Genomic DNA, 27,190 nt, shown 5'->3' on the forward strand with positions numbered 1-27,190 from the left:
AGTTCATTCTAAATTAATGTTTCAGTATTATAAACATACAGAGGTGACATTTGTTCTGATGATTATGTGCAGTTTACTTTGTTATTTGCTCTTTTCATTGCCTGTACTGGGAAAGATATTTTCTATTGCAGTAACTATTCTTAACTCTAGTCTCTTTTTCATACAGTTTCCCTGGATGAGTGTGTGTGTGTGTGTGTGTGTGTGTGTGTGTGTGTGTAAGTGTGTAAGTGTGTGAGTAAGGTGAAGTTAATCGCGTGCATATCCTCTTGTTATTTTGTAGGATCCAATTTGATTGACAGCCTCTCAGTTGGTAATCCATTTGCTCTTTATTCAATGATCTTTCATTCCTTACACAGTTGACCCTCCTTATCCCCTTAATTCCTCTCTCGCTCACTTTCACGCTCTGTCTCAGTCTCTTTCTCTCTCACACACACACACACTCTCCAACCTTTTCATTTTGACACGGTGGCTCAGTGGCGTGGCCTTCAGCGGACAGTGCTGTAAGACCACGGCAGCGCTGTAGTTTGAGCTCTGCGGGTGACATCACAATCATTGAAAAGTCTCTATCGTGCCTTTTAACATACTTTTCTTTTGCTCAGGTTTTCTATAAAGAGACTGCTGCAGTGAAGGAAACATACCTTGTGCAGTTTCAAATCCAAATCCCTGTCTTATTTCACTCCACAGAAACTGGCCGCGGCTGCTGAGCAATTCCAGTTGGATCACACGTGGAAAGACGAGTTCGAGGTAACGGAAGGACACAGAAACACAGACACATGCTCGTGCACTTGAATACCTACAAGTATAAGTTTTAATATGTATTTTTTATTTACTGTGTGTTGGTAAAACACAGGGGAGATCCACAGACACAGAAACATCGCACGTATTCTAGATTTACTGATACATAAATGATTGCCTGTGTCGCTTTAATATCTTTACATCGGTGGGTTATTGCAGTGCTTACAGCTCCATCTGTTAATCCACCACATCAGGTTTCTCATTTCAGATGACACATGCGCTGCTTTCTAAGAACCACAGTGGCAGACATTGAAAAGGGAAGGGAAGCGTTGGTCAGGAAAAAGAATACTCACAGTCACATAGACACATATATATGCATCCAAGCAGTCAATTACTATATTGCTTCCTCAATGGCAGAGAAATTCCACCCCGGAGCATCACAAATGCCTGGAGGCGCACAGGCACCGACTTTAAAAGAGGAACACTCCACACATTCACTTTAACTCATACAGTATTCATTCCACTGGCAGCACAGACCAGTGTCCTCATTAACATAGAACTGGAGAATTAACTAATGGAGTTGCCTGCCAACAAAATTAGGAAGTGTTTAGAAATGGATTAAGCATTCTCGTGATTACGCGTGCGACGCCCTGAAGCAGACACAAAGTCATGTTTGTGCTCGTGTGCGACTTCCTTTGCAGGACGATGAAATCTCCTACTACAACTCCAAGGACAATGTGAGTGTGCTCTCCTTCTTCCTTTTGTCTATTTGCTCTCCTTCCATTTAAGCCGCCGCAAACACACAGGTCACAGTCGTGTAATACGTTTGCGCCGCGATCCCTTGTCCCCCTTGTCCTCGATTTCACCTCCTCATCCTCCCTCATCACGTCCTCCCTTTCTTCTCCTTCTATTCACCACATTCATGTCTTTTTTTATTTTCATTCTCATTCTCGGGTTTCTATCATTGCTCCGGCCTTTTACTGCAGCCCCTCCCGCTTCTTTTGCTGCCTCTTCTCCAGGCTTTTCTTCCCGTGTAGCCTCCTCTTCGTCATCCCTCTTCCCCGCCTCTCTCAGGTGAAGAGGTTTCCGCCATGTTCTGCTCTAATTGACAGATGAGATGTATGAGCTGGCTACACCGCTGCTTTATTAGGAAGTAACTGTTCACACTCTCTCTCTCCCTCCCCCCCTCATGCTTTTTTCCTCCCTCGCTCCGTCTCCTCTCCAGCACTCCCCTCCCTACCGTGAATTCTCTCCTCCATATCTCATCACGCTTTTCTTCATCCATCTCCTACATCTGCTCTATACTGTTTCTGGTGTAAATGGTCAGAGTTATAAATCTCCACAAGGTGCACGGACAATGTGGCTGCCTCCTCCCAAATGAAGATGACAAAAAAAGAGGGGGGGGAAGCAAGACGTGTTGTTGATGATGCTATATTTTCAAAAACAAGTTGGGAGGGCGTGAAAACTTGCAGCGAAGACATTATTATGTCAGACTGGAGTTGATGAAGGACTGAGTCAGGCCTGTCGTGAGTGCCATGATGCTTCAGCAGATGGAAGAAAGATGCTCCGTCTGAAATCTTAAAACTACCGTCAGCATTAGTGTCTGCGTCTTGATGTTTTTCTTTTTCCTCCCTCAGCTGGATGCAAATGAGACGGAGGGAAAAAAATACCGGCTTCGACCAGACTTTAAAGAGGACGCGTCATTTAGGCGTTTGACTGATCACAACCACACGGCTGTCCACATCCCCACTGACATCTATGATGGATGTGAGTACACACACTCGTGCACACACACACACACACACAGAGAAACACACACACACACACACTCATATGCATGCACACCAACACACAAACCCCAGTGGTAACCATGGATACAACTGACACACCAAGACATGACAAAGTGTTGTTTACGGATTGAGCCTTTAGCAAATGTGCTCACAGCTAAATGAGGGTTTAAAAGAAAAAAGGGAAAGAGGATAAAAGGATATTTTTCAATCCTCTCCTGTATCCTGTGTGTCCTAGACGAACAGAGGGTCACTTAATGAAATGCACTGATATACAGTGAGTCTCAAACCTCCAACCTCCTCTTGATAATGAGTTTCTGTTCGTCAATGCTCACCTCACATAAAATACACTTTACTTAGCTATATATATTTTCAAAGTCCTGTATTCTACTTCTTCCAAGGGCACAAGAGTAGACGTTTTTTTTTCACATCATAGTGAACACACACTCACACATTTGTAGCACTTTATAAAGCATCAGACAAGATGGCTGTGCTGTTTTCCTTTGCCTCCGTTAGCTAAATGTAGACTTCCCTCACTGTTATAACGCAGAATGAGGGACATTATATGTTTGAATATAATAAAACGTTGCCCTGTTTTTATAAAAGTACATTTCTGACCATGTCATCATCATGTGGTGACATTTACCTTGAGTGGTTCGGCATAATTTGATTCTCCCGAGTCCCTCTGACATTCGCGCGGCGGAAGTTGAATGTCAATGACTTACGGATGGTCTGGTGAATATCTCAACTGTGGTCTGAATTATACATTAAATACGAACAGTCTCCTTTTTCTTTTTCCTTTTTACATTGTAAGCACTTGGGTGATGCTCTTATCATCGTGTGACTCACACGGAGGGATCAAAATGAACGAGTATGAACAGGAGACCAGTTGCAAGACAGTTGTTTCGGCCACGGCTCAGCTTGTGTTTTTGTCTTTATTTATCTGTGTCTGTGTGAGACTGGCTTCCTGTACGTCTGTGTACATGTGTTTAAATATCCCTTAATTAGCAGGCAGTGGGAGGTGATGAGTCAGCAGCGACTAGGAGGGACAGCAGAATTGAGTGAGCCCCTCAGCACGGCTCTCAGCCTGCTGGGGAACCGTCTGGCCCCAAGGTTACGCACCTCACATCTCCAGTCACCCCACACACAGGGCCAGGGGTGAGAGACTGGGCCGGGCACATGCTATTTTCGGTTTTGTTATCTGCACCAGTGCGAGCCTGGTTTATTACCATACTTTTGAACTCCTGACTTTGTCATTCTTTCTCTCTGGCCATCATCTGGGCTGCGTGCCATGAGTCCTCACACTCCCCTTCGTTTAAGGAGGCTGTTTATTGGAGGATGCATATATACTGAGCTGCTAGAAACTATCCAGGGCTGAAGTCTGATGTAAGCAAGTCGACAGAAACTACGTGTGTAAGTGTGTGTGTGTGTGTGTGTGTGTGTGTGAACCCAAAACTACACACTCATGTTGTGATGAATTGCCACAATGGAGATTAAGTCTGTCTTAGTTTGACTAAAGCAGGGGTCTCCAAACATTTGTATACTTTTTACAAAAAACAAAAGTGACTTAAAGTTATTACTGTCTTATATTACTAGTTACTTTTCTTCACATACTGTGAACAAACACTCAAACTGATGACATTCTAATAAGAGAGGTTTTCTTTGTGTTTAAACACAAACATCAATATCCAAATATCATAATTTATACCCAAACATCATCTGAGTCCACTAAAAAAATCTGAATCACAATTGAGATAAACCTGAACAAACAAGCATAAGTCACATATTGTCGATTCAGTTTGTCTCAAGATATCCAATTAAATAATTATTTGTGATGTTGATAACAAATAAATAGTTCATAAATCTGCTTAATACTCCAGGATTTGTAATTCAAATGAGTCATGTGATCACTGAACTTTGGAGCTATTTTCTAACGTGAAGACTATGTCATCTATATGTTGTATCATAGTTTAAATGTGATGTACTGTTTGTAAATTAGTTCATGCATTTGCTGTAAATTGTATTGTTGTAGTGTAAATTACTGTCTTTCATCGTATCCTGATGCAAATGAGCTAAATCGCTAACTCTGGCTCAGAGGTTTGTTTTTCCCTCAGTATCCAAATAATTCACTGGTGTTGTGCTGTGCACCCGCGGTCTGTACAAAATACATTCTCTGCACCTATGGTTGAGTTACTCTAAAACAGAGTAGTGAAAGCTGTGAGTGACATATTGGAGACCCCTGGGCCATGGCAGTGGAGTAGAGGTTAAGATTGTCCATATAGTGCTGGTGTAAAATGAATGTGCGGCCAACATGAATAGCAAGAGCACGTGTGTGGGTGTCTGAGTGTGCACAAAGTCATATGTGCATTGTGTCACATATGGACACACATGCAGGAGTATGAATTGTATATGTCTGGTGAAAATAGAGACGAGAGATTCGTACGTTATTGAGGTCTCAGCTCTTCAATTTGATCTCCACCCTATAAATGTTCCAGGAATAGCCTCTGCTCAGCTGGAGAAAATTGGGTTTTCTAGGTGAAGTGGAAGGCAAGTTTATGAAATCACCGTCTATACGCAGCGGCACGTCGCATGTGTGTGAGGGGAGCGGAGGAAAGGAATCAGACGGAGGGATCACAACAAAAGCCCCATCTGCTGGTCCAGTGAAGGACACTGTCCATGAGATACAGGGAGAGGGATAGAAAATGGCTCAATTCAGAAGTGCTAGCTCCCTATATGCCACTGTACCTGAAGCCTGTTGTGTTGTCAACACAGCTTTTACAAAACAACATTTGAATTTTTACAATTTTCAATATAAGACTTTGTAAATTATGGAATTATTCCTCTGGTTAAAGTTAAGGGCAGCTGTAAATAATATATAATATCAAGAAGAGCACAGACCAAAAAAATCCATGTCTCACAGATTTTGATCCAGAACTTCTGTGGAACTATGGATGAATCATGATGCTACATTAGTACCTTTAAGGAGCTGGCAAGATAAAAGAAAAGTCATAGATAATTGTTATAAGAAGATAGAAGGTCAATTATTCAGGGCAGTGCCAACAATGTCCCTTTTCATGTTTAGAATTATGTGTTTCTTATATGTTAGTGAATCTGCAGCCGCGATATCGTAACGAGATCAAGTCATCACTGGGTGTAGATATATGTTGTGGCATCAAAGCTATGCTGAGTGCAGCCTGGGAATTCATTAGTGTCAGTGGCAATATGGTCGACTGGAGGATGCTGTATCTCTTATGAAGCAGCACTGGAGTTTAGCTTATTAAATATTATGACTAACTCAGGGGCACAAAAAATCATATTCCTACAGGGTGAGATGTTTTTGGCATGTTTGTTTACCGCTCTATGTTGTGCATATGTGCACATGTTATGTGTGTATCTAAATATGTAGCTGTGTGTAGGCCGCCATCTATCTACACACTTCATCGGTCTTCACTCAGAAATCAGTTTGTAATTTTTCCATTGGTTAACAAGGCCTTTGGTGTTTTTCTCCCCCTCTTTCCCGTTAAAATTGTTCACTTAATGAGGCAAATACATTACTGTGCACACACACACACACACACACACACACACACACACACACACACACACACACACACACGCACAAACACACACAGTGCATGTTCTCACTTTCTCTAATAAAAACACATGCACTCCTGGCAACTGAAGCTTCATTAACTTTCCCCTCTGGAGGTATGCATGCAAATGAACGGTGTTTGCTTTGCACATCAATGAGCCACGTCATACTCGATACAGGATACCAATCTATCTCACACACACGCGCCGCTACATGCACATTATGAAGACACACACCACACACACACACACACACACACACACACACACACACACACACACACACACACACACACACACACACACACACATACACAAGCAGTCACATGAAAGCATATGTTCAGTAGATTAGTATACAGAGCGGGAAAAGATGAAATGAAACTAAGTGTAAAGGAAGAGCAGACTGCAAAGATAGAGTCGGGGCAGCTGTATCTTCATCCATCACAGTGTTAAGTGGCTCTGAGCTGTCTGGCTGCTGTGTCATTACATCCATAATGTCCAATGCCTCTCACAACACACAATATCAATCACACACATGCACTCATACACACACACACACACACACACACAGCGGTTCCTGGGGATTCAAGTTTAGATTTTTAAAATCTGATTTTGGTCAAACCAGGAACTTGCCAGAATATTGCTTCTGAGCATTTCTTGCTAAATATCGACTCTGGCTGCTCTAATATTTGCTCATGTGTCCTGCTGGGCGAGTGGGCCGACACTGAGTGGGCGCTTGTGTGAATCTTAATGATTGTGTTAATCTGGGATGTCCACATGCCTTTGACAGTGTACAATGCCCTGTTTACCCGAAGCGCCATGCACTCCTAATTACACACTGGAGACCTGTTGAAACCGCATAATCTGATTAACATAACACTTTGTGCGAGTCGGTCCCAGTTCAGTCTTTCTACTGTCTTTGTCACTTCACACCTGTGCTTTTGTTGTGTTTGTGCCCGTGTGGATTTCCAGCCACCATTGTGCTGAATGAGCTGAACTGGACCGAGGCCCTGGAGGACGTGTTTAGAAAGAACAGAGAGGACGACCCGACACTCCTCTGGCAGGTGTTTGGAAGCGCTACAGGCCTCGCTCGCTACTTCCCAGGTAAAAAAATCAACTAAAAAAACGTTCATATTTCACTTTTTAATGGCTTTTTGCACATAGAGGGTAAATGGGGGGATTTATGACCCCGATTTGCTTCTTCTGAAAATCTGCAAATAATTCTTATGTTACCAATTGCGTTGGTGCCTCCCGGATCTCGAATGTTAATATCAAACACATTTTACTAGTAATTTCAAAGATTTCTCCCAGTCCTAACTCTGTAATAAATTTCTTTCAAAGTGTATAAATCATATCTTGAGATCTCGGTGTGTAAAGCATTGGCCTTCAGCATATTTAAACCTCCAGCTTGCACAACAAAATGTGTCAGCCAGGCTTATTCTGAAAGTTCAGCCATTAATTCATCCCCATGTTTTAAATCTTTTTTGGGTTTTCCCTGCAAAACACATCACATGCAAGTACAGCTTTCTGACAACATCAATTCTCCTCCGTGTTTGCTTCTCTTCTGAAGTCACAGTTGATCGTGCGAGTTTACACGAGATCTCAAATCTCACGTGTGGTCAAATTGTCCGGTGTGTGCGTTCTGACCATTAGAATGTTAAAAACTGTTAAAGCTGTGATTATGTCTGTTGTCTCCTAAGTTTTTAAAATCCATTCGTAGTTGAATACCCATTAGAATCCACCAGGGCTAAGTCCTGTCTGATCATGTCACATTGTTTGTGTTCGTCATTATCCAATTAGGGATCATTATTATTTGGTGAATAAGATAAATCAGCTAGGGGAATATATCCAGTTTTCTTTGTTCAGACATCACTGGACAAATACGCTCAATCAATTATCTCTATTGCTCATTTGACTCAGATGTTATATTTGGTGCCGTATAGACACCATCACATTATCTTTAACTGCATCAGTGTAGTGCCGCTCTCTATTGTAAGCGTTGTCGCTTCGGAGCCATTTCTATTCATGAGGTTCCTCTCATCATTGACTCCATAGCTTTATGGTAAAACTTTATGTCTAATATTCATGAACTATCATTAGCCCTGAATTTATCCCTCTTTGTTTCCTTCTTTTTTTTTTAACTGTTGGCATGCATGACAGGCAGTCCCACAGCTTCCTACTGGTTTGTTTTCATGGTTCCCCTCGCTGACTGCATGCTGATAGAAAGCAACTGATCATTGTCAGAGCACGTGAAACCACTGCTCTGTGCTGTGCATCTCGATGGACACATTGTGGACGCATCAGAGTTCATCTCTCCACAAGCAATATCAGACATAAAACATGTTGTGAAGTAGATGGTGAATTTATCCAACAAGTGAACCGTTAACAAGGCAGAAATGTGAGGATGTGTTTTTTATTCCCTCCCAGAATGTGTCAGTTTTTTTATCCGCACAGTGACTGACTGCTGCTGAGCTGAATACGACACTAATATTCAACCTTGGTCTGACAGGCAGATGTGTGGGAAATCCAGATTAATGTTTTATTACCTTTAATTATTAAGCCATCATGATAAACACACATTTTATATCCTGCTGAAGCTTCTCCATGGATGGATGCTCGTAAAACCCCCAGTAAAATTGACCTGTACGACGTCCGCAGGAGGCCATGGTAAGAGAACTGCCACACATACAGATGCTATAGATGTGTCCGGTATGTAGTCCTAAGATTACAAAGCCTGTGTATTCAGGTGAATAAATATAATTATTTAGTTTTATGCAGCTAGTCAATAATCCAATTTTTTCAATTATCAGTGGAATTGCATAATGACTATATGATTCAATTATACACATTATTCAGATTTTTAATCAGGATTTAACAGTCAAAGATTTATCCCAGTCCTACAGCTGTAATAAATATGTTTCATAGTGTATAAATCATATTTGTAGATCTCAGTGTGTAAACCTTCGGCCTCCAGCACATTTGAGTTGCATGGTGTTGTTGAGTGGGAGTCTCAGTTCAGCTTGTCTATTCATTCACTAACGTCCATCCAGGTACATCCAAGGAGCCGCTTCCCCCAAAGATATGCTAATCCTCGTCGATGCGTGAGTTCATTTCTAACCTCATTGATCCATAACCTTCAGTAATGATTTCAGTGATTATAATGCATGCCTTTCTGGATTTGCCAGATAATGTGATGTATTTCCCAAGGCGGAGGCCTTTTCTAATTACACCAAGTTAATTCTCACAGGAGAGGAGCAGAGGAGTCAGATTGCAGTGAGGAACTGTTGTGTATTTTTTTTCTTTTTTCTTGCAGCAGCGGTAGTGTGTCTGGTTTGACTCTCAAACTGATCCGGACCTCGGTCAGCGAGATGCTGGAGACTCTGTCTGACGACGACTACGTCAATGTAGTTTATGTGAGTATTAATAAACCGTCCACTTGCCGAGCTCGGGCTGATCTGTTTGTGTGTGGCGGCGGGGGGGCCTGATGCACGTGATTGACAGATTCACAATGTGCGCATGACTGGGCTTGTGACTTTATAGGCCCATTCATGTTTATCCAGATTTATTCAAATTAGGGCACGTACACACCCACACTGAGATGCTGCACACGTGCCCACACACACACACACAAACACACAGACACACACTAGAGAGAGACAGAGAGATGGATGACAAGTAATGAAATATGGATTTCTCTCAGGTCTGGCCACCCTGAAACAGACCTTTAATGAAATACCCACTGCTCTATTTGGTGTTCAAGATTAAAACACAACATGTCCCCACCTCACCCTCTAACCCATGTTTTTGTGTGATTGTGCGTGTGTGTGTGAGTGTGTGTGTGTGTGTGTGTACACTTCCACTGCTCCTAAAGGAATTAAAGTGTGTGACTCATTCATCACCCTCTTGATCTTTCCATCACTTTGTACTTTCATCTCCCAGTCGTGCAATTCCTCTCAGTGTTTCACCACACACCTCCATTCGTCTCTTAGTGTCAATGAAAGATCTCCCTGTACATTGTGTGCCTCTACTCATCTATACACTACGCTGCAACTTTCCTCTTTTCACCACTCCCCCTTTCTTTCCCTTCCTTTTTACTTTTCCCACCCACCAATCACTTCCATCAGCCCCACCATTTCTCCACTTTTTCATTTGCTGACCATCTATTCCGGGCCTCGCGCACGTGTGATTACAGAGGGAGCTCAGAGAGAACCAATCAGGAGGATGGTGTGATGCGTGGCTGGTTGCCTGTGGAGGTGTTTATTGAGATGGGTCTTTATAGAGAGTCTGGAGCTGTCTTCGTTCTCTCTGCACAAAGACTGTCGTCCAGACTCTGTTTCCTGTCCCCGGGGACCCTTTTGTCTTGGACGCAATTTACTCTGTTTCACGGTGGACTTGTGATTCTGCAAAGATGTGCAATTAACTGGGAGCTCATTGTGTGCGTGTGCTTCTGTCTCTGCTCTGTGTGTGTCTGTGTGTGTGTGTGTGTGTGTGTGTGTGTGTGTGTGTGTGTGTGTGTGTGTGTGCGTGTGTGCCTGTGTGTGTGAGACAGAATGAGAGGGATTAGTTAAAAGAATGAAGTTTAACAACATTTTTACTGTTTTGGTTTGTTTGAATTGTTTTCCGACTCCTCGTCTGAAGCAGTGTGATGCTTGTAACGTGTAGTGTTGTGAGAAGGATGCAGAGAATCACTGGATTTCAGTGCTAACGAGTTTTGTTTCAGTTTTAGTCTGGATTGGTTTCAACAAAAGTTTTTTTCTGAGGTATGTGAATGACGATCAGCAGTGAAGAAAACCCCCAAATGGACACAATATTTGTATATAATATTCGGCGCCCCCTGATCTGGATTCACACTGAACTTGAACATGTTCTTCCTTGGTTCATGCCCCACCCCTCCACAGAATTTCTTGGAAATTGGTAAAAACAAACAAACAAACAATCAAACAAACAAACAAACAAACGCAGATGAAAACCTCCTTGCTGGAAGTAAAAATAACAACCAGAGGAACCAATGTGCTCGTACAGCTGTGTGTAAACAGAAGTGCATAGTTTATCAGAAAGGTCCATAAAATGTGATGCGTTTTTATAATAGATATTGTTAGAGTCGTACTTGTAATATTCACTCTTGACTTCTCATATATTTGATTAACCTGGTGGGTCGTTTACAGTCTGTGTGATCATGTGATCGCTGGTATTTCTTTCTCCATCTTGACATTTCTTTAACACAAAGTTTCCTCATTGTCAGATATCAGCAGGGTAACCTGGTGAGGAACATGTAATAATCACCTATCTATAAAAAATAATAGATACAATAACCAATATATTAAATGGGATTGATCCTTTAATTACCTTCATTCCACCACTCAATCTATCAGTCAGCAAACTATAAATCAGTGGCGGTCAATTTGTTCCTCCTCCACCAAAACTCATTAGTTCTTTCTCTCCGTCACCGTCTATCCCTATCTGTTTCCTTCTTCTGTCATTGACTCACTTACTCATACACACACACACACACACACACACACACACACACACACACACACACACACACACACACACACCCACACACACAGCGCCCTATGTCTGGCCCTGAGGGTGTTGCAACCTGACACTAAATCATTAATCTCTGATATTACCCATAAATCCCTCCTCATTAACAGTAGCCCAGGGACTAAGTTGGCATTTGGTCATGGAAGATGCTCACGCAAACTTCCTCAACAGCTGTGGCGGTTCTGAAGAATGCTGATGCCTGTTCCTGTCTGCTCGTGCCTTCCCGCTCTATCCTCATCCTTTTTTATTTTTATTTCTCACTCGTGTTCTCGCCTCTTCCTCGACCTGGCCCCTCCCTGAGCTGCCGTCGCTGTTAACCAGCCTTTTCAGCCGCGTTAGCCGGTCTCGGCGCTGTTAGCCGGCGTCGGTGTGGTTGGCGAGGCCTGAGCACCGAACCAGAGTGGCAGAAAGTCCAGTGGGATTAGGGTTTGAAGATTAGCCTTCTCTCTTGTGTCATCGCTAATCCATTTCCAAGGCCTGGACCATCATACACACACACAGATATAAAAGCTGTTCTAATAGGATCACAGGGGAACAGTAGAATTTGTAGTAGATTTGTGCGCGAGGCCAGTAACTCTATCTCATGAAGCAATCATGTGTTTTTTTAGGGTAATTACAGTATGTTTTTCTTTGCACTGTTTTGTCACAAGGGGCTTATCTACAAAAATAGTAACGTTGTGTGACATGTGGCCTGAGAGCTCATTATTTCCTATGTGAGATACACCTTCTCATTGTCCTGCTTATAAATCAAGCCCCCCCCCCCCCCCCCCCCACCTCTCTTTTCCTGTCCTCTCCTCGCACTTTCTGCTCCTCACCCTCCCACATCTCCACCTCACCTTCCTCTCTTGTCCTTTTAATAGAACATGTGTTAAAAGATCCCATCTGGTCTACACGGGCAATTGTGTGAGCTTCCATTAAATCTGCGCGTGTGCATGTGGAGCACACATGTGTGTGTTTGGTCGTGCCTCGGCAGCCGCCTCGATTCCATCCCTCTTTGTCCAACCGCAGCCGTCCTGATATGGCCTTTCAGTTCAATAGAGATGTGTATGTTTGTTACCGTCAATCTAAAAGGAACTTCAAGGCTGCCGGGCTCATTGAAAACACACATGCGCACCCACGCACACAAATGGCGAGGGCTCTCTCTGCCTCGCCGCTTGTCTGTGCACATCAGTGTTTCCAGCCTCCCCACTGGCCGCCTCACAGAGACACATTGATTAGCTGAGATCGATGAGGTGCAGCATTGTTTTAGAAGAGTTCTGCAACCGCAATAGATGTGCTTCTTTACTACACTGCTGTCCAGTGTCCTTCACACACTGTTATTATATAACATTGTCTGTGATATTATGTATTCTGTCATTTGAGCTTATTGTCATTGTGAGCTTTTTAAACAATGTCCTGTCTGTTCATTTCAGGCCAAATTTAAACTTTCAGTTTAGATACTTAACAACAGGGAAAATATGTGCCATAAGTTTGACTTGGAGCACAGCTCAGTGCTGCTGATCAATGCTGGGTGAAGTGTGTGAGAGCGTGCATATGTGTGCTGTGGGGGAGGGGGGGGGGGGGGGGGGGGGGGGGTGGGAATGAGGAGGTCTCACCTTTTAAAAAAAGATGGTGTTGCTGCCTAACCTCGTTCTTATTTTGCGGAATCTTGTTTCCATGGGTACCAAATCGTTGAGCTCCAAGGATGTGAAGCAATTAGTGGGGTTTGATGAATGTGTCTGTTTACCACTGCCTAATACCAGCCGAGGCCAGGTGGGAGTGCTTCGTGTGTGTGTGTGTGTGTGTGTGTGCTTGTGCATGCGCCACATTTATATCATTTGTTAGATATGTATACATGTTGTGGTCGTCTGATTGAACGTCTTCCCCTCTGCTCCCAGTTCAACACCAGGGTGAACAAGACGGCGTGTTTCAAAAACCTGGTCCAGGCCAACGTGAGGAACAAGAAGCTGCTGAAGGACGCCGTGCAGAACATCACAGCCAAGGGGATAACCAACTACACCAAAGGCTTCGAGTTTGCTTTTGAGCAGCTGTCTGTGGTGAGATTTGATAGTTTCCTGTTTTTCAAAGGAAAGAACCACATATGTTGTGGAAGTGTGAACGTGCAGCAGGAGCTTTCTTGATTGCATGCTACTTGTGATGCCTCCATATTTTCAGAGTGTTGTCTTTCACCGCCATCTGCTGGTTGAATGCGTTATCTCGACTCAACAGTCCACACACTCTAGATCTAAGATGTTACAGATGTATGACCATTCTGAATAAGAATTATTATTAAATTGAGTTGTATACCCAAATTGCCTAAAGATTAATGTATAGTCAACTCAAAACCTGATATTTTACATGATACAAGTAGTAAAGTAGTAGACAGTACGTTAGATAGGTTGCATAGAAACTGTCTGGTCTGAAATCCTGCTGATGTTTCCAGGATGCTGCAATGTTCACATTCTTTTTGAACAAACAAGGCTTGATATGAAAGGTGGAAGGATCTTCAAAATTACAGGTTTTATCTTCGCGAGAGTAAATATATTCAAGAAGCTGAATGACGCTATTGTTTACTTTAATTTTCCACTGCCAACGGAATAATTATATTCAATTTGATTTGTATACACCAAAATCAAAACATGCATTATCTCAAGGCACTTCTTAAATTACGGCTGAAACCGCACAATTAAAACCCAACAGTTCCTAAGTAGCATCTGGCAGCAGATGAAAAAAAAATCCCTTTCAACAGGAAGAAATCACGAGCAGATTCAGACTCAGGGCGAGGGGAACATCTGCCTCGACCAGAGAGGAAAGTTGTGGAGCTCAACAAAATAACCAGGATTCATCCACTGGGGATTATGCATATGCACTTTTTAAGGGAATATTGCATTTCACATTTGAGTTACCTCGTTATAAACCCATCAACTTGGGGTGTTTATAAAGTAAAGTATGAAGTAAAGATAAAGGAGAAAATCAAAACAGTATCCCAGTGTGTAAAAAGACTGAAAGTATGCGCCTTGTGTGCCATGTGGTTACTGGGCAATAATAAATAGCACAGTGGTCATAATATCAATGTGTATTTCCTCCGACTAGAAAAATGTGAGCAGAGCAAACTGCAACAAGATCATCATGCTGTTTACTGATGGAGGAGAGGAGAGAGCTTCGGCCATACTGGAGAAATACAATTCTGACAAAAAGGTATGTAGATCACACACAGACACACACACACACACACACACACACAGACACACACACTCACACACACACACACACGGATATATACCGCAGTGTGAATCGTTTGCTTTTATCTATGTGGATGCGCTCCATTGTAGTTTTTATGAGACTCAGCCTTTTTGAGCTCCCATTGGGCTGAAACATCCGTGCGCACATCCTCTTTACCCCAAACTCTAGTCAAGAGGCAGACGAGGCTTTCTGCATGTTGTGTAAAACAAAGACCTGCTGACACATGCACAAAGTGGACAATATGAGAATGCCACACACACTTCAGAAAACAATGACAGGATATTAAAAGTCCACATTAAGGAAAATGTATGCATTCATTTCTGATTTAAAATGACTGATTCAATATAAATTATTGTAAATCAGAAGTGAATGATGCATCACACTGTGATTTTATAATGGTGTATCTGTTGAATATGGTTTTAGAAATTGTAATAAGGATAAAATAATCATCAAATAGCTAAAGTTTATAGTAAATGAGGAAAATCTGTTAATCTATTCTCTATTGTTAAATTTAATCTCGTGCTCCAGGTGAGGATCTTCACCTTCTCAGTCGGACAACACAACTATGACAAAGGACCCATTCAGTGGATGGCTTGTTCCAACAAAGGTACAGTTCTCAATACACATCAGTGACTGTTATTGCCAATTAGTGATAATCTGAGAATTAGATCTAATGATGACACCTGACCCTGATGATGCAGCGGTCGACACTACAGATATATATCCTGAATCGTTTCTTCCCATTTCCTCGATGTGTACTGGTTATCCGTTGTGTTCTAGAAGCTTTTTGTCTCATCATTTTTCCAGGTTACTTCTATGAGATTCCGTCAATCGGAGCCATCAGAATAAACACGCAGGTACGTTTAGCAGATGATTTAATCATTTCCTCATTCATGATTTAACGTTTTCGTTCTGTCTGCACAGAAACCTTAATCTGGGAAATACAATGCTGCTGTTTGTCAAATGTAGGAGTACCTGGATGTCCTGGGCCGGCCCATGGTTCTGGCAGACAAGCAGGCCAAACAGATCCAATGGACCAATGTGTACCTTGATGCCCTGGTAGGACATCACTGTTTAAGTCCAAAGGGGCGATTGTAAATTCATGATCTACAAGTTATTCACCTCTTCGTCACCATGCTGTGAGAATGGACACCCTCCCCTCCTTGCTGCCACCTTGTCCTCATGGACGACTGAGCACATGACTGCACAAAGGCTGACCCCATCATTTTTTTAATTGGCGACACAGAAGCCCCATGAATATTAAATTTAAATATGATTAACTTGAAACTTTTTGCCATGTCTCTCAAAGAGTTGAAGTGCTGAACACGTAACCAGAGTTGTAGTACTCATCTCCTGTGGCCGCAAACTTATCGTTTATATTTCACAGCTGAATGACGATGAAATATTGTTTTTTGTTTTAACGTGATAAGATTCCCGAGTTGAGGAGTCGTGTGTTTGCTTTTATCTCCATCAGGAACTGGGTCTGGTCATCACGGGAACACTCCCTGTCTTCAATAGAACCATGACCGTAGATGAAAGGCACGGCGAGGTACAGTGGTCTGTTTTTACACAGCGCTCTGCTCGTCTTGATGAACACTCGCCCATTCACACACACTCATTTCATCCGTGTGCAGCACCTTCTCTATCTCACACTACTCCCACACGGCCGGCACAGCTGTCAGGATTAAGGTGGGGCTCAGTATCTTGCCCAAGGACACACGGAACGGGGGGGAACGGGGGAGAATCGCCTTGCTTCTGTTCAGTGGACAATCCGCTCTCTACCTTCTGAGACACACACATCGTGGGTGGAGTCAGCCGATCTGATAACAATCTTTTCATCAGTCTTTTTCTCCCATTCTCTCAGCACCAGAACCAATTGATACTGGGTGTGATGGGGATCGACGTGTCGCTGGATGACATCAAGAAACTCACGCCACGCTTCACTGTGAGTTTTGCACCCACGTGTGAGAACACGCACGCAAACAACAACACTTATCCAACTTCTTATAGTCTTCTGTCAACCTCACATGAATCAATCAAGCTTAATTTATATAGCAATGATATAAAAGTGACTGACAAAACATCGGAATGTTGAAAATGTATAAAAAACATTCCGATTTAGAGATTTAGACATTTTTGTAACACAAAGCAGATAAAAAATAGATAATATTGATAAACAAATAAATAAAAATAATAAAACCGCACAGATATAAAACCCCAGACAAAATCCTGACTAAACAGGTGGGTTTCTAATTTTAGTTTAAAAGCATCAACATGTCCCTGCTCCTCTCAGATCCTCTGAAGGGCTGCTACAGTGACTCCCAGAGTAACGACTGAAAGCAGCAGTGTCACTGTATGTTGTGGTTGTGATGAATTACAGCCACCTTATTGTCTGTGCTGCCAGTTGTCTGTATAGCACAGTACTTGTACAAGCATCATGTGGTTTATTTGGACATAAGGTTTGAATTTCCCTCTCCTCTGTTCATCTCTTGTATCAGATTGGTCCAAATGGATACTACTTTGCCATTGACCCCAATGGATACGTCCTGCTGCACCCCAACCTCCTGCCAAAGGTAATGACAGCCGGCCCGGTGCATCACTCTGTGTGGCCCGGGCAGTGTGGCAATGTCTTGAAACATTATATAATATTCTGACATTTCCACATGGTTACACAACGACTGCAGGCCAGATGGTGCAGGCTCTTTTCAAACTTGTCTATGTGCTGTCACCTTATCAGTCTTCATAAAGAGAAACCATTACCAAGTTAGAGCAGGACCTGATATCATCAGTCCTCAGACGTCAGCTAGAAGGTCACTCATTACCATCCGGGTAAGAATAGATATGAAGGATACGCAGACTTGGCAACAGAATGGCATATATGTTTAAGAATGAAGGATGAAAAAAGGCACAGTGGCATATAGTGGAGATAATGTGTTTTAAAGTGAGAATAGTACACCCCGTATAAATTCCTTTGCTCCACTGTGAGAATATATCAAGGCTCTGGTGTTGGTATTTTCTCACTTATTCAGAGTAACTTGTACCAGACGTCTGGCTCACCTTCAAGCAATTAAACGATGTCAACAGTATTAACGGCAGCATTAAAGTTTGAAATATAGAAATTGCCACTTTACCGACTTTGTATCGCCTGTGTTGAACTACCACAAGCCCCCTGAGTCACCTAACTCCTCATATGAATGCAGCGGGACAACCAGCCACGGGCAGGTATTAAGATGCAACCCTGTAAGAAATTAGCCATGACCCCCATGAGAGCTTTTCCGACTCACCCCTCAGTAAATCCCTCTCACTGCCTTCAGCCCGAGGCAATGCAGGCTCTGACAGGCCGCTCCGTGGCCATGTGCTGCCCAGGACCGAGGGGGGGGGGGGCATGATTTTCAGAGGCGGGCACCTCCCTCATTCTGAAACACTGGATCCCTGGAGACACACACTCACGTAATCAATCGACCACTCTTCTCAAAGCGCAGTTAATCAGGTTTAAGTTCAGATCTTGGTTCAGAACTTGTTGTATATGAAAATATGCTACTAGTTCTCTCTCTTGAGAAAAAACAAAAATCACTCTAGAGATAGTACAGAGTATAGAGAAGTGTTGTGTTTGTGATATAAGGCTTTGATAATTTCCCACAGCACAGTGCGACACATTTGTCGACTTTCAAATGCATCACTATGAATCTGTGTCTATAATTTCCCCAGAAAAGGATTGGGAACAGGAAGCTCAGGCTCAATGATAAGTATGCTGTCACTTTCCATGAGGTGAGACAAAGTAGAGGTACACTGCTGTGCATTGGATTAGTCGTCCCTGAACGTAGAGGTGTGGAATATTCTGTATCGTCTCCCCGTAGCTGTTCTTTTCATTGTAGATATAGAAGCAGTAGAGCAGCAGCAGCAGAGGCTCTGGATGAACTTCCCGTGTGTGTGAATTTTGTATTTGTGTTTGTGTTGGAAAATATTGTGGCAAGTTTGGTTCTAAAATAAATTAAGGGAGATACACTGTTGATTTGATTGTCACCTATACAAACCTCCATAGGTTCTTCATGGATGTCATGATTAATGGTCTGAAACATTTGAGGATAGTATTTGGCACTTTTATGCAATCACACACACACACACACACACACACACACACACACACACACACACACACACACACACACAAACACTCACCCACCACCAACAGTCATTGTGTGTAAGAGTCAATCACTCGCTGTCTTAGTGAATCAGAATTTGTGAACGCTGATGGCAACCTTGAGCAATTTGAACATTTCCTTTTCATTGGTCTCCCCCCCCCCCCCCCCCCCACACACACACACATAAACACACATAAACACACACACACACACACACCTCCCCTGTTGCAGTAGAGTTTTTATTTTGATCTCCCACTTCAGCTCACCATCTCTTGCTGAGAAGCTTCTCTTTTTACCCTCTCATCCTGTCTTCTTTGTCTTGTTGCTCTTCTTTTCTCACTCCATATTTCTCATTTGATCTCTTTCACTTTTCAATTCACACCATCCAGTGTTCCCGTTTCCTGCCGTGTTGCCTGTGTGTGTTTGATGTTTCATTCTGTGTCAGCCCCGCATCGCTTGATCTCTCATTCCTTCTCTTCTCATTTTCTTGTTGACATGCATCGTCGTCATCGTCTTCCTTTGCTGCTCCATTTAATTTCACTTACCACCAAATGTAAGGGACTCAACTCGTGCACTGTACCGATTCACACTTTATCTCGTTAACGCTCTAGCTTCCTCTTAAGATGAAATCAAGTAATTTTGTAACATAGTATTTATACGTATAGCTTCCTTTTTAGTCAAATTGCAAGCTGACTGCAGATCTGCCTATTAAACTAGCCTGGGGGGGGGAAGAACAAATGTTCTACACATGGGAGGTTTGGCCAATTACTGATGTCCAATAATGTATATACATATCGTCATACTGAACCAAAATGTCTGGAAACTTTGAGAAGTGCAACCTTTTAGTTTATGTGCCGGCTTCCTTATGTGCTTTAGGAAATCAGAGGGTGTCAACTTCTCTGGTGCTAGTTTTAGTTCAGGCAGATTATTGGCAAGCCAACAAAGTGCAAATGTTCTTTGGAACTCTAAATTCACATATTTGTATTTCGGTCTTTTTTACTTTTTACGTTTTTTTTTTACTGCAACATTATGCTGTTGAAAGGAAGGGTAAAGGAAAAGAAAGAGTCTCTTCATCCTTTGTGCCAGACTACACACCACCATGAGAGGGACGCCCTCACTTCAATGTACTTAGCACATCCAGAGTCACAATTTAAGCATTTGAGTGTGTAAAATACTCACTTTCAGTAATCTAACGGAATAAAAACAACATTTAAGAGCATTTATCCTGCAAACCTGCAACAAAATACTTTCTTGAAAGTAACCAACACTATGTTCTCATCGCTTCACCCCACATTTCGAGGACAGATCGGTATCGGATTCCATGTACTGCTGTTTTATAGAGAGGCACTAGATTACTGCTACCATTTTATACCACCATAAAGCCACTCAGACGTATAGGGTTTTTAAGAGGGGACATTAATAGGGTGCAGTGTCACTTTGTATCAAATCCAAATCGGCTGTGTCTGGTGTCACAGATGTGTTGTCGAAAAGCTGTATTCTCTACACCTGGGATTTGATTAGATTCACATGTTGAGGAAAATAACTGGCTCCGGGAATTGAACACAAAAGCACACTGTTGCTCAAATCAAAATGATGTCAAGGATACGTTGTTTTATGCAATGGCATTAGTTAGTCGTAGATGGATATTGCTCTCTGTGGCTGATTGCCATGATAAAATCCCATCGCTGAATAACAAGAGTAAAATGGTCCACTGCATTTTATATTTTACTGTATCAGCTCAGCAGGCTTTCGATGGAGTGATCTGATTGTGGGTTATTATTACATCATAAACTTTGCCTCCAGTCAAACTTGGCTCGTGATAAGCCTTAAGTAAAGGGTTCTTTCTCTGGCATCAATCCTATCATGTGTCATTTGATTTGTTTGCGTGTAGTCGTATTAAATTGTGTCATGTTTTTTTCTCTTTCTACAGAATCCCAAATTCCAGGAACCTGTAACTCTTGACCTTCTGGATGCCGAGCTTGAAAATGACGACAAAGTGGAGGTAGAGTATGAAGATGTATGGAATTGTTCATACCAGCACACACACAGACACACATCAACCCCCCCCGCAGATGTAAGGAAAAAATTACACACACATACACACACACGAGATACACATCAGGCAGGTATACAGGTACCAGATGTCTCATGTCTCCCGATAAAGCCTTCATGTCTAGTGTCTGCTAGTGATTTACTCAGTGTCCCTAACTTGTTAGGATGAAGTGATGACACAGAATATTGTCAAATCAGCTGATGCCCCGAGAATCAGATCCAGTAAACTAAACTGTCTTTGTCTCCGTCTCTCTTTGTAGATCAGGAAAATGATGATCGACGGGGAGATAGGCGAACGCACCATTCATACTCTGGTTAAAACTCAGGATGAGGTAAGAGAAAAAATACGCTGCTGGGGAACTTTAAAAGTGTTTTATCTTTTACTGGTTTCCTATCACATGTTTGCAGATGCAGATTAACCAGGAGATTTGTTCTCTGATATTGTAAAGGCTACCCCAAAAAATGACGTGACATTAGCAATACAAATCCGTTCTGATGCCATGTATGTTTTGTTATCTCTGGCAGAGATACATAGATAGAGGAAACCGGACCTACACATGGGCTCCAGTCAATGGAACAGATTACAGGTGAGGGAGCTAAGTCTGTAACATGTCGTAATACTTCATTAGGCTGTTCGACTGAGGACGACCCACTGCCAGCAGCAAGAGCACTGCTGCTGATGGAGGACACAGTTTGAACCAATAGGGGTCGCTCTCTTGTCTCTAACACCAGACTGTGTTTGGTTAACAGGGAACACATTAATAGTAAGAAATTGTTTTTGCATTTTAATCATGGACTTTGGATGTGCATCTTTTCTAGAAATACAATATCATCACTTTTTAAAGTGCTTCACATAACATTATTGAAGATATTGAATTGCGCATTTGAACTGGAGAAGAGTTGAGTTGAGTGTCCAAAAGAAATACAAAATTCTAATAACTTCCATAAATTGCCATCATCAGCATCATCATCATCATCCTCCTCATCAGTCTGACTGTTTGTCTCTCCTGCAGCCTGGCTCTCGCCCTACCTAAATACAGTGAACACTTCATTCAAGCTAAACTAGGGGAAGACATGAAAGAAGCTATGTGTGAGTATAACACATCAATCAGGTTTTATTTGTCCTGCACGTGCAGCTACAGTATCTCAGCCACAGTCTTTGGGTTGTGCACTTGAGTGTCTCCACTTGTTTTGTATTTCTTGCTCCTTTCCGGAGCCACTCCTTTGTGTTCGCTGCTCAGATCAGTGCATCCCTGCTGTGCTTTTCTTTTGTAGTGTAACCCGCTGGTCAGTCGGCCCCTCTCTCCCACACACACTCATCCACATGCCCCCCCCCCCCCCTTCTTCCGACCCAGCCCAAAGCACTGGCTCTTTTGATCTTGTCCACATTTCGCTCTCCTCTTCTTCAAGACGAAACCTCCCTCACCTCCTCTCCCTGCTCGTTATCGCCTCGCCTACAGTACCAAACTTCTCTTATCTTCTCCTACACTCTTTTTCAGTATAGTCCACTAATTCTGTCTCTTTAATTCCTTGTCCTCAGGCCCATCTTCAGGGGGGAACAGACAGACTTAACTTTTAGATCTTTTTCTCTCTCTGTGTCAGGGTCTCTGCTTTTCTCTGTCTCTTTATCTAATCTGCAAATCTGTCCTCACCTCGTTCTCTTTATTTCTCCGACCACATCTCTCTTCCCTCCCTCCATTTTTGTCTCTTTTACTTCAGCTTATTTCTTTGCGCTCTCAAGGCTGTCTCGCTGAATGACTCACCGATGGTGCTTCTCCTAACAGCTCAAAACAAAACAAAATATTTTCTCATAAATCACAAGGATAAAACTCAATGATATACACCCACACTGAGCTGTGCATGCAACTGTCACAATTTGTATATTTGTGTCTGATGCCACATGTTCCCTTCTCTGCTGCCTCTTCGCTGGATTTTACAGCTTCTACTTGGGGCAAGTACTAATTGTTCTCCTGCATAAGCATATTTTTTACTTTACTTACTTTACTTGCTTGCATGGTTGTATTTCACAAAGTATTTAGTGATGGACGACAGTGGGGCATGAATGCTAATGATGCCTTTATAGAAGTCCGGATGGATGCTTTGATCAAGGGCTGTAATTAGCAGAAAAACACAGGATTCAGCACAGAACCATCTGGCTTTAGTGAATTTTTCATAACTTTGATGTGACGCCACAAAGACCAAACTCCTAATGGCGGAGTTATTCCAGCAGATGAGATTGTGACTGAGCGCTCCGGCCCGTGCATCACTCCCTCTCTGCCATAACGAGTCTGTCACTGTGCCATAAAGGCTGTCAGAACGTTTACAGGCCTGTTAAAGAAAGTAACACACCATGCCTTGCTGCCACAGACCGCTCCGATAGGGATTTGGGGACTCTAAAGTTCTCTGTACAGCCGTGTAGAGTTTCAGGCTGGAGCCAGACCACCTCTACCTCGATCCATCTTACCACTTCCCTGCAGTAGGTGCTTCCTGCAGCCACCTGCCCTGCTAATACATGAGGGAGGCTCCTCCGCCAAGGGTGTGATGGATGAACGTAGAGGTTGTTTTTCTTCTTCTCACCCATACAGTTAAAGTACAGTATTTGCTGAATAAATGACCTGATACTGGGGTTGTCGAGAGACGGTGACAGGGAATTAAAGAGCAAAGAATAGAGAGCAAGAGTATGGTGTGGAAAGCAATTGGACTTATCGACACCCCGCTTAGTCTTTAGTGTCAGAAGGACAATGAATCTGCCTGTTATGTTTTATGTGGAGGACATTGTTTCATCCTGCACCAGATTTCCATGACCCCGAGGAGGCTCAGTGCTCCGTTATTGTTTTTGCAGACTGCACCGCACGACTTCATATATTTTAAAGGCCAAGTCCAAACTGTCTTCAGTTTAAGAGAGCAGTGACTGATGGCCATCGGTGCCTGTCATGTCATTTACGAGATAAGAATTACCAGACTGCATTTTAAATGAAATCCAGAGCCGGGGCAGACAACGCATTGACTGAAGTAATTTCCTTTTATTACTTCTCTATGTTTACATGTTGTTGTCTTAATATAGCCCTCTACTTATCATTTCATTTTCCATGTTCCTAGAAAGTGCACTCCATCTTTTTGTTTGTACTTAAAGTTTGTCTTTTGGATGTATTGTGTTTCTACTGCAGATTCGTATCTTATTAAAAGTTTTTAGAAATATTCATGAGTTTCAGCAGATTTTCCGAGGTATGACATCACTTCTAATATGATGAATGGATTTTTGTCATCCTTTGTCCCCCCCCACCACTTTTCTCCTCCCCTCCTCTCGCTCTCCCTGGGGTCACAACAGGGCAAGGAGGCAAGTATTTCTCAAGTCAATTATTCTCTCATGCCCCCCCGCTGCACTTCTATCCACTCTCTCTACCTTCATTCATCACCTCATATCTGGCCAATATTGTATGTGTCCGTTCATGTGTTTGTATGCATGTAAGGGGGCAGGGGGGGGGCATTATGATAGATTATGTGCACTACATGTGTCCATGTATCACGCTGCATTTTCTTTAAAATATGATATGACCATCTAATTGTCATGTGAGCCTGGACTCCAAAAAATCTCACAGCATGAATACCAGTGGGATTTTTTTGTATCATTTCATAAATCGAGAATAGTCTCCATTGCACTCACTGTGATCTACCCACTGTGGTGATATAAAGTGGGATTCTTCACAGTTCTGTCAATTATAAGCCTGAACCAGATGTTTCTGTGTTTTCCAAAAGCTATGGAGACGATGCAGCTGGATAGGTTTGATGAATTCGGTCACACCTACATCGCTCCGAGGTGAGTGACCCGTACTCTACTGTACAGCCCCCTTCCATTATGAACAAACGCTGAGAATGAATAAGTTCCCACATAGCAAAGTAGTTCTGGGCCACACAGTCACACTGCCACATTGTCTTCTGGCCCATATACCACAGGGAGCAGCCCACTCCTGTTAGCCAGATCTGGGCCACAGCTAAGGTGCCAAAGGTTTCGTGCTATTTGGGCCGTATTCACCATTTACCACATGGGCCACTTTAGGGTTAACATCAGGATTGCACTTTTCCTAGAGAGCGCCGCATGTTCGCCGATAAACAAACACACCCACAGCAAACGTGGGCCACAGTTGCTGTTTTAGGTTCACATGCATTCTGTCCGGGCCACAAGGAGGCCAGATGCTATCTGGGTCGCATGGATAGAAACTGATCTATAATGTTTCTTCAGGGAGTACTGCAAAGAGCTGAAGTTGTCCCTCAACAACACCCAGTTTCTCCTGGACTTCAACCAGTACATCGAGAGAACTCCTCCAGAAGCATGTGAGTCATGTTGCATTCTGATATGTGCAGAAATAAGAGTGGAAGTTTTTTGAGTACGCACTCGTGCCTGATACATTTTATTGACCGTCTCGGTAGAATTTCCACCCTGATCTCACAATGGTCAACAGCTGAAGGTCAAAGCATGACTCGGCTTATTAGATTAGTGTTGTCTATAAGCACGGTGACATCAGCCACATCGACTGGGCTTCCTAGAAGCCTGATGCTGTCATACCACACAGTGACTCACAATGTTTGATTCATCATCATCTAATGGATCCCACGCCTAGTATGGCTCACCACCGTCATCAGGCTAATGGATCGAGGTATCCCTGATCCGTTTTAACCCAAGGTCAAATCTTATACTCAGGCGTTAATGCTTTTCTTGCTACAGCCTGTGCATTATGTTGAGTCTTCATGAAAAGTTATGGAGTTATGGAGATGATTTAAAACAGCGCTCAATAAAGACGATGTGTTGGAACTACTTTGAACTTAATACGCACATATCATTCTCCTAAAAGTACTTTTCTATTTAATTCAATACGCTGTTATCACCTCTCTCCTGAAGCTACAACAGCCAGTTCCTCACGTCTCCGATATTTATGATTTCCTGACAATATCATTTCCCCCCCTCATGTGTCTGAGGAGAAGATTTGGTTAAACACACCTGCTCTTTCTCAGAGCCGGACTTTCACCTTCATTCACTTAATCACCAGTCTTCCCATTATTCTCACTGTTGGCCGTTGAACAGATTTACTGCAGAAATCCCTCTGCAAGCCAAAAGCACATCATTTGTTTTTCATTTTGGCCCCGTCCATATTTTAAAACAACAGGCTGTCATCGCCTCCATTGCCATATTTCTCTATCAAGCACCGTCATTGTGGTGTTGTAAAATGTGTCTTAAAGGTAACGTGTCCCTGGTGAGTCGGCTGATCCTGGACGCAGGTCTGACTGCTGAACTGGTTCAACTTTGGAATGAGCAGAGTGTGTAAGTGTGAATCCTTTGTGCTCATCTCTGACTAGTTCTTAGACTTTATAACACATTTTTTCACTCTGAAGCATTCTACTTTACCTATATGACCAGAGCTGATGCTTATTTCATGACTGAGCCAGTTTTCTCTCATTTTTTTCTGCTCTGGGTGATTCGATCACGTCCAACCAGTGAGACGCGATGAAAGCAAACGCACAAAATGCATGTCACACCCAAACACACTGAGCTCTGCAAAGACGTGCTAAGAAAGTAGAATTATTACATCTGTCTTTCCTCTCGTACTTTTCCTCCTTGCACACAATGCGCACAGGGTATCTGTTTAACATTAGGGGATGTAGAGATGCAATTTTGCAACTGCGTGATTCACTTTGATGTCTGATTGGCTGTTGTTTTCCCCTCGCGCTCAGGGATGGGATTGTCGCCAGGTTTGTGGCCACAGATGGAGGAATCACGCGGCTCTACCCACGAAGGTACTCTCTTCTCTCGCCTCTCAGCTTTCACATCTAGAATTAGCTCCCGCGTTTTCAAATAGCCCAGCCACTTTTGTCCAAATGTCTCCGTGATGTGAGATGAAAACGGACACCGACTGTAATGCTCTTAGGTTTAGCACTTTTGGCTCGTTGACTCACCTGCTCCACTGGGTGTCTTTCCAGAACAAGGAGGATTAGACACTTTCAGCTGAAACCCCGGAGCTTGCCAGGCCCGTACGGGACGTGGGTCAAATCCACAAATCCAGCAGCCAAACGCAGCTCATTTTCCTCAATTTCCTCTCAGCTGCTTGAGTCTGAACTATA

The 27,190-nt window shown here is 42.9% G+C and overlaps 1 protein-coding gene across 1 annotated transcript in view; it reads left to right on the top strand.

Moving 5' to 3' along the window:
* The window catches only part of LOC128445085 (voltage-dependent calcium channel subunit alpha-2/delta-1), a 60,791-nt gene that overhangs the window by 21,833 nt on the left and 11,768 nt on the right, over positions 1–27,190 (top strand). The window contains exons 4-26 of the mRNA XM_053427851.1: positions 685–744; positions 1,437–1,472; positions 2,373–2,502; positions 7,086–7,217; positions 8,711–8,780; positions 9,164–9,214; positions 9,427–9,526; positions 13,538–13,696; positions 14,733–14,837; positions 15,411–15,489; positions 15,690–15,739; positions 15,852–15,941; positions 16,357–16,431; positions 16,747–16,827; positions 17,381–17,455; positions 20,955–21,026; positions 21,337–21,408; positions 21,602–21,663; positions 22,090–22,166; positions 24,833–24,893; positions 25,317–25,408; positions 26,312–26,393; positions 26,804–26,866. Of these exons, the coding sequence (XP_053283826.1) occupies positions 685–744; positions 1,437–1,472; positions 2,373–2,502; positions 7,086–7,217; positions 8,711–8,780; positions 9,164–9,214; positions 9,427–9,526; positions 13,538–13,696; positions 14,733–14,837; positions 15,411–15,489; positions 15,690–15,739; positions 15,852–15,941; positions 16,357–16,431; positions 16,747–16,827; positions 17,381–17,455; positions 20,955–21,026; positions 21,337–21,408; positions 21,602–21,663; positions 22,090–22,166; positions 24,833–24,893; positions 25,317–25,408; positions 26,312–26,393; positions 26,804–26,866 (1,874 nt within the window). The remainder of the gene's footprint in view (positions 1–684; positions 745–1,436; positions 1,473–2,372; positions 2,503–7,085; positions 7,218–8,710; positions 8,781–9,163; positions 9,215–9,426; positions 9,527–13,537; positions 13,697–14,732; positions 14,838–15,410; positions 15,490–15,689; positions 15,740–15,851; positions 15,942–16,356; positions 16,432–16,746; positions 16,828–17,380; positions 17,456–20,954; positions 21,027–21,336; positions 21,409–21,601; positions 21,664–22,089; positions 22,167–24,832; positions 24,894–25,316; positions 25,409–26,311; positions 26,394–26,803; positions 26,867–27,190) is intronic.

This window comes from Pleuronectes platessa, chromosome 7 (assembly GCF_947347685.1).
Source record: "Pleuronectes platessa chromosome 7, fPlePla1.1, whole genome shotgun sequence".
Lineage (NCBI taxonomy): Eukaryota > Metazoa > Chordata > Actinopteri > Pleuronectiformes > Pleuronectidae > Pleuronectes > Pleuronectes platessa.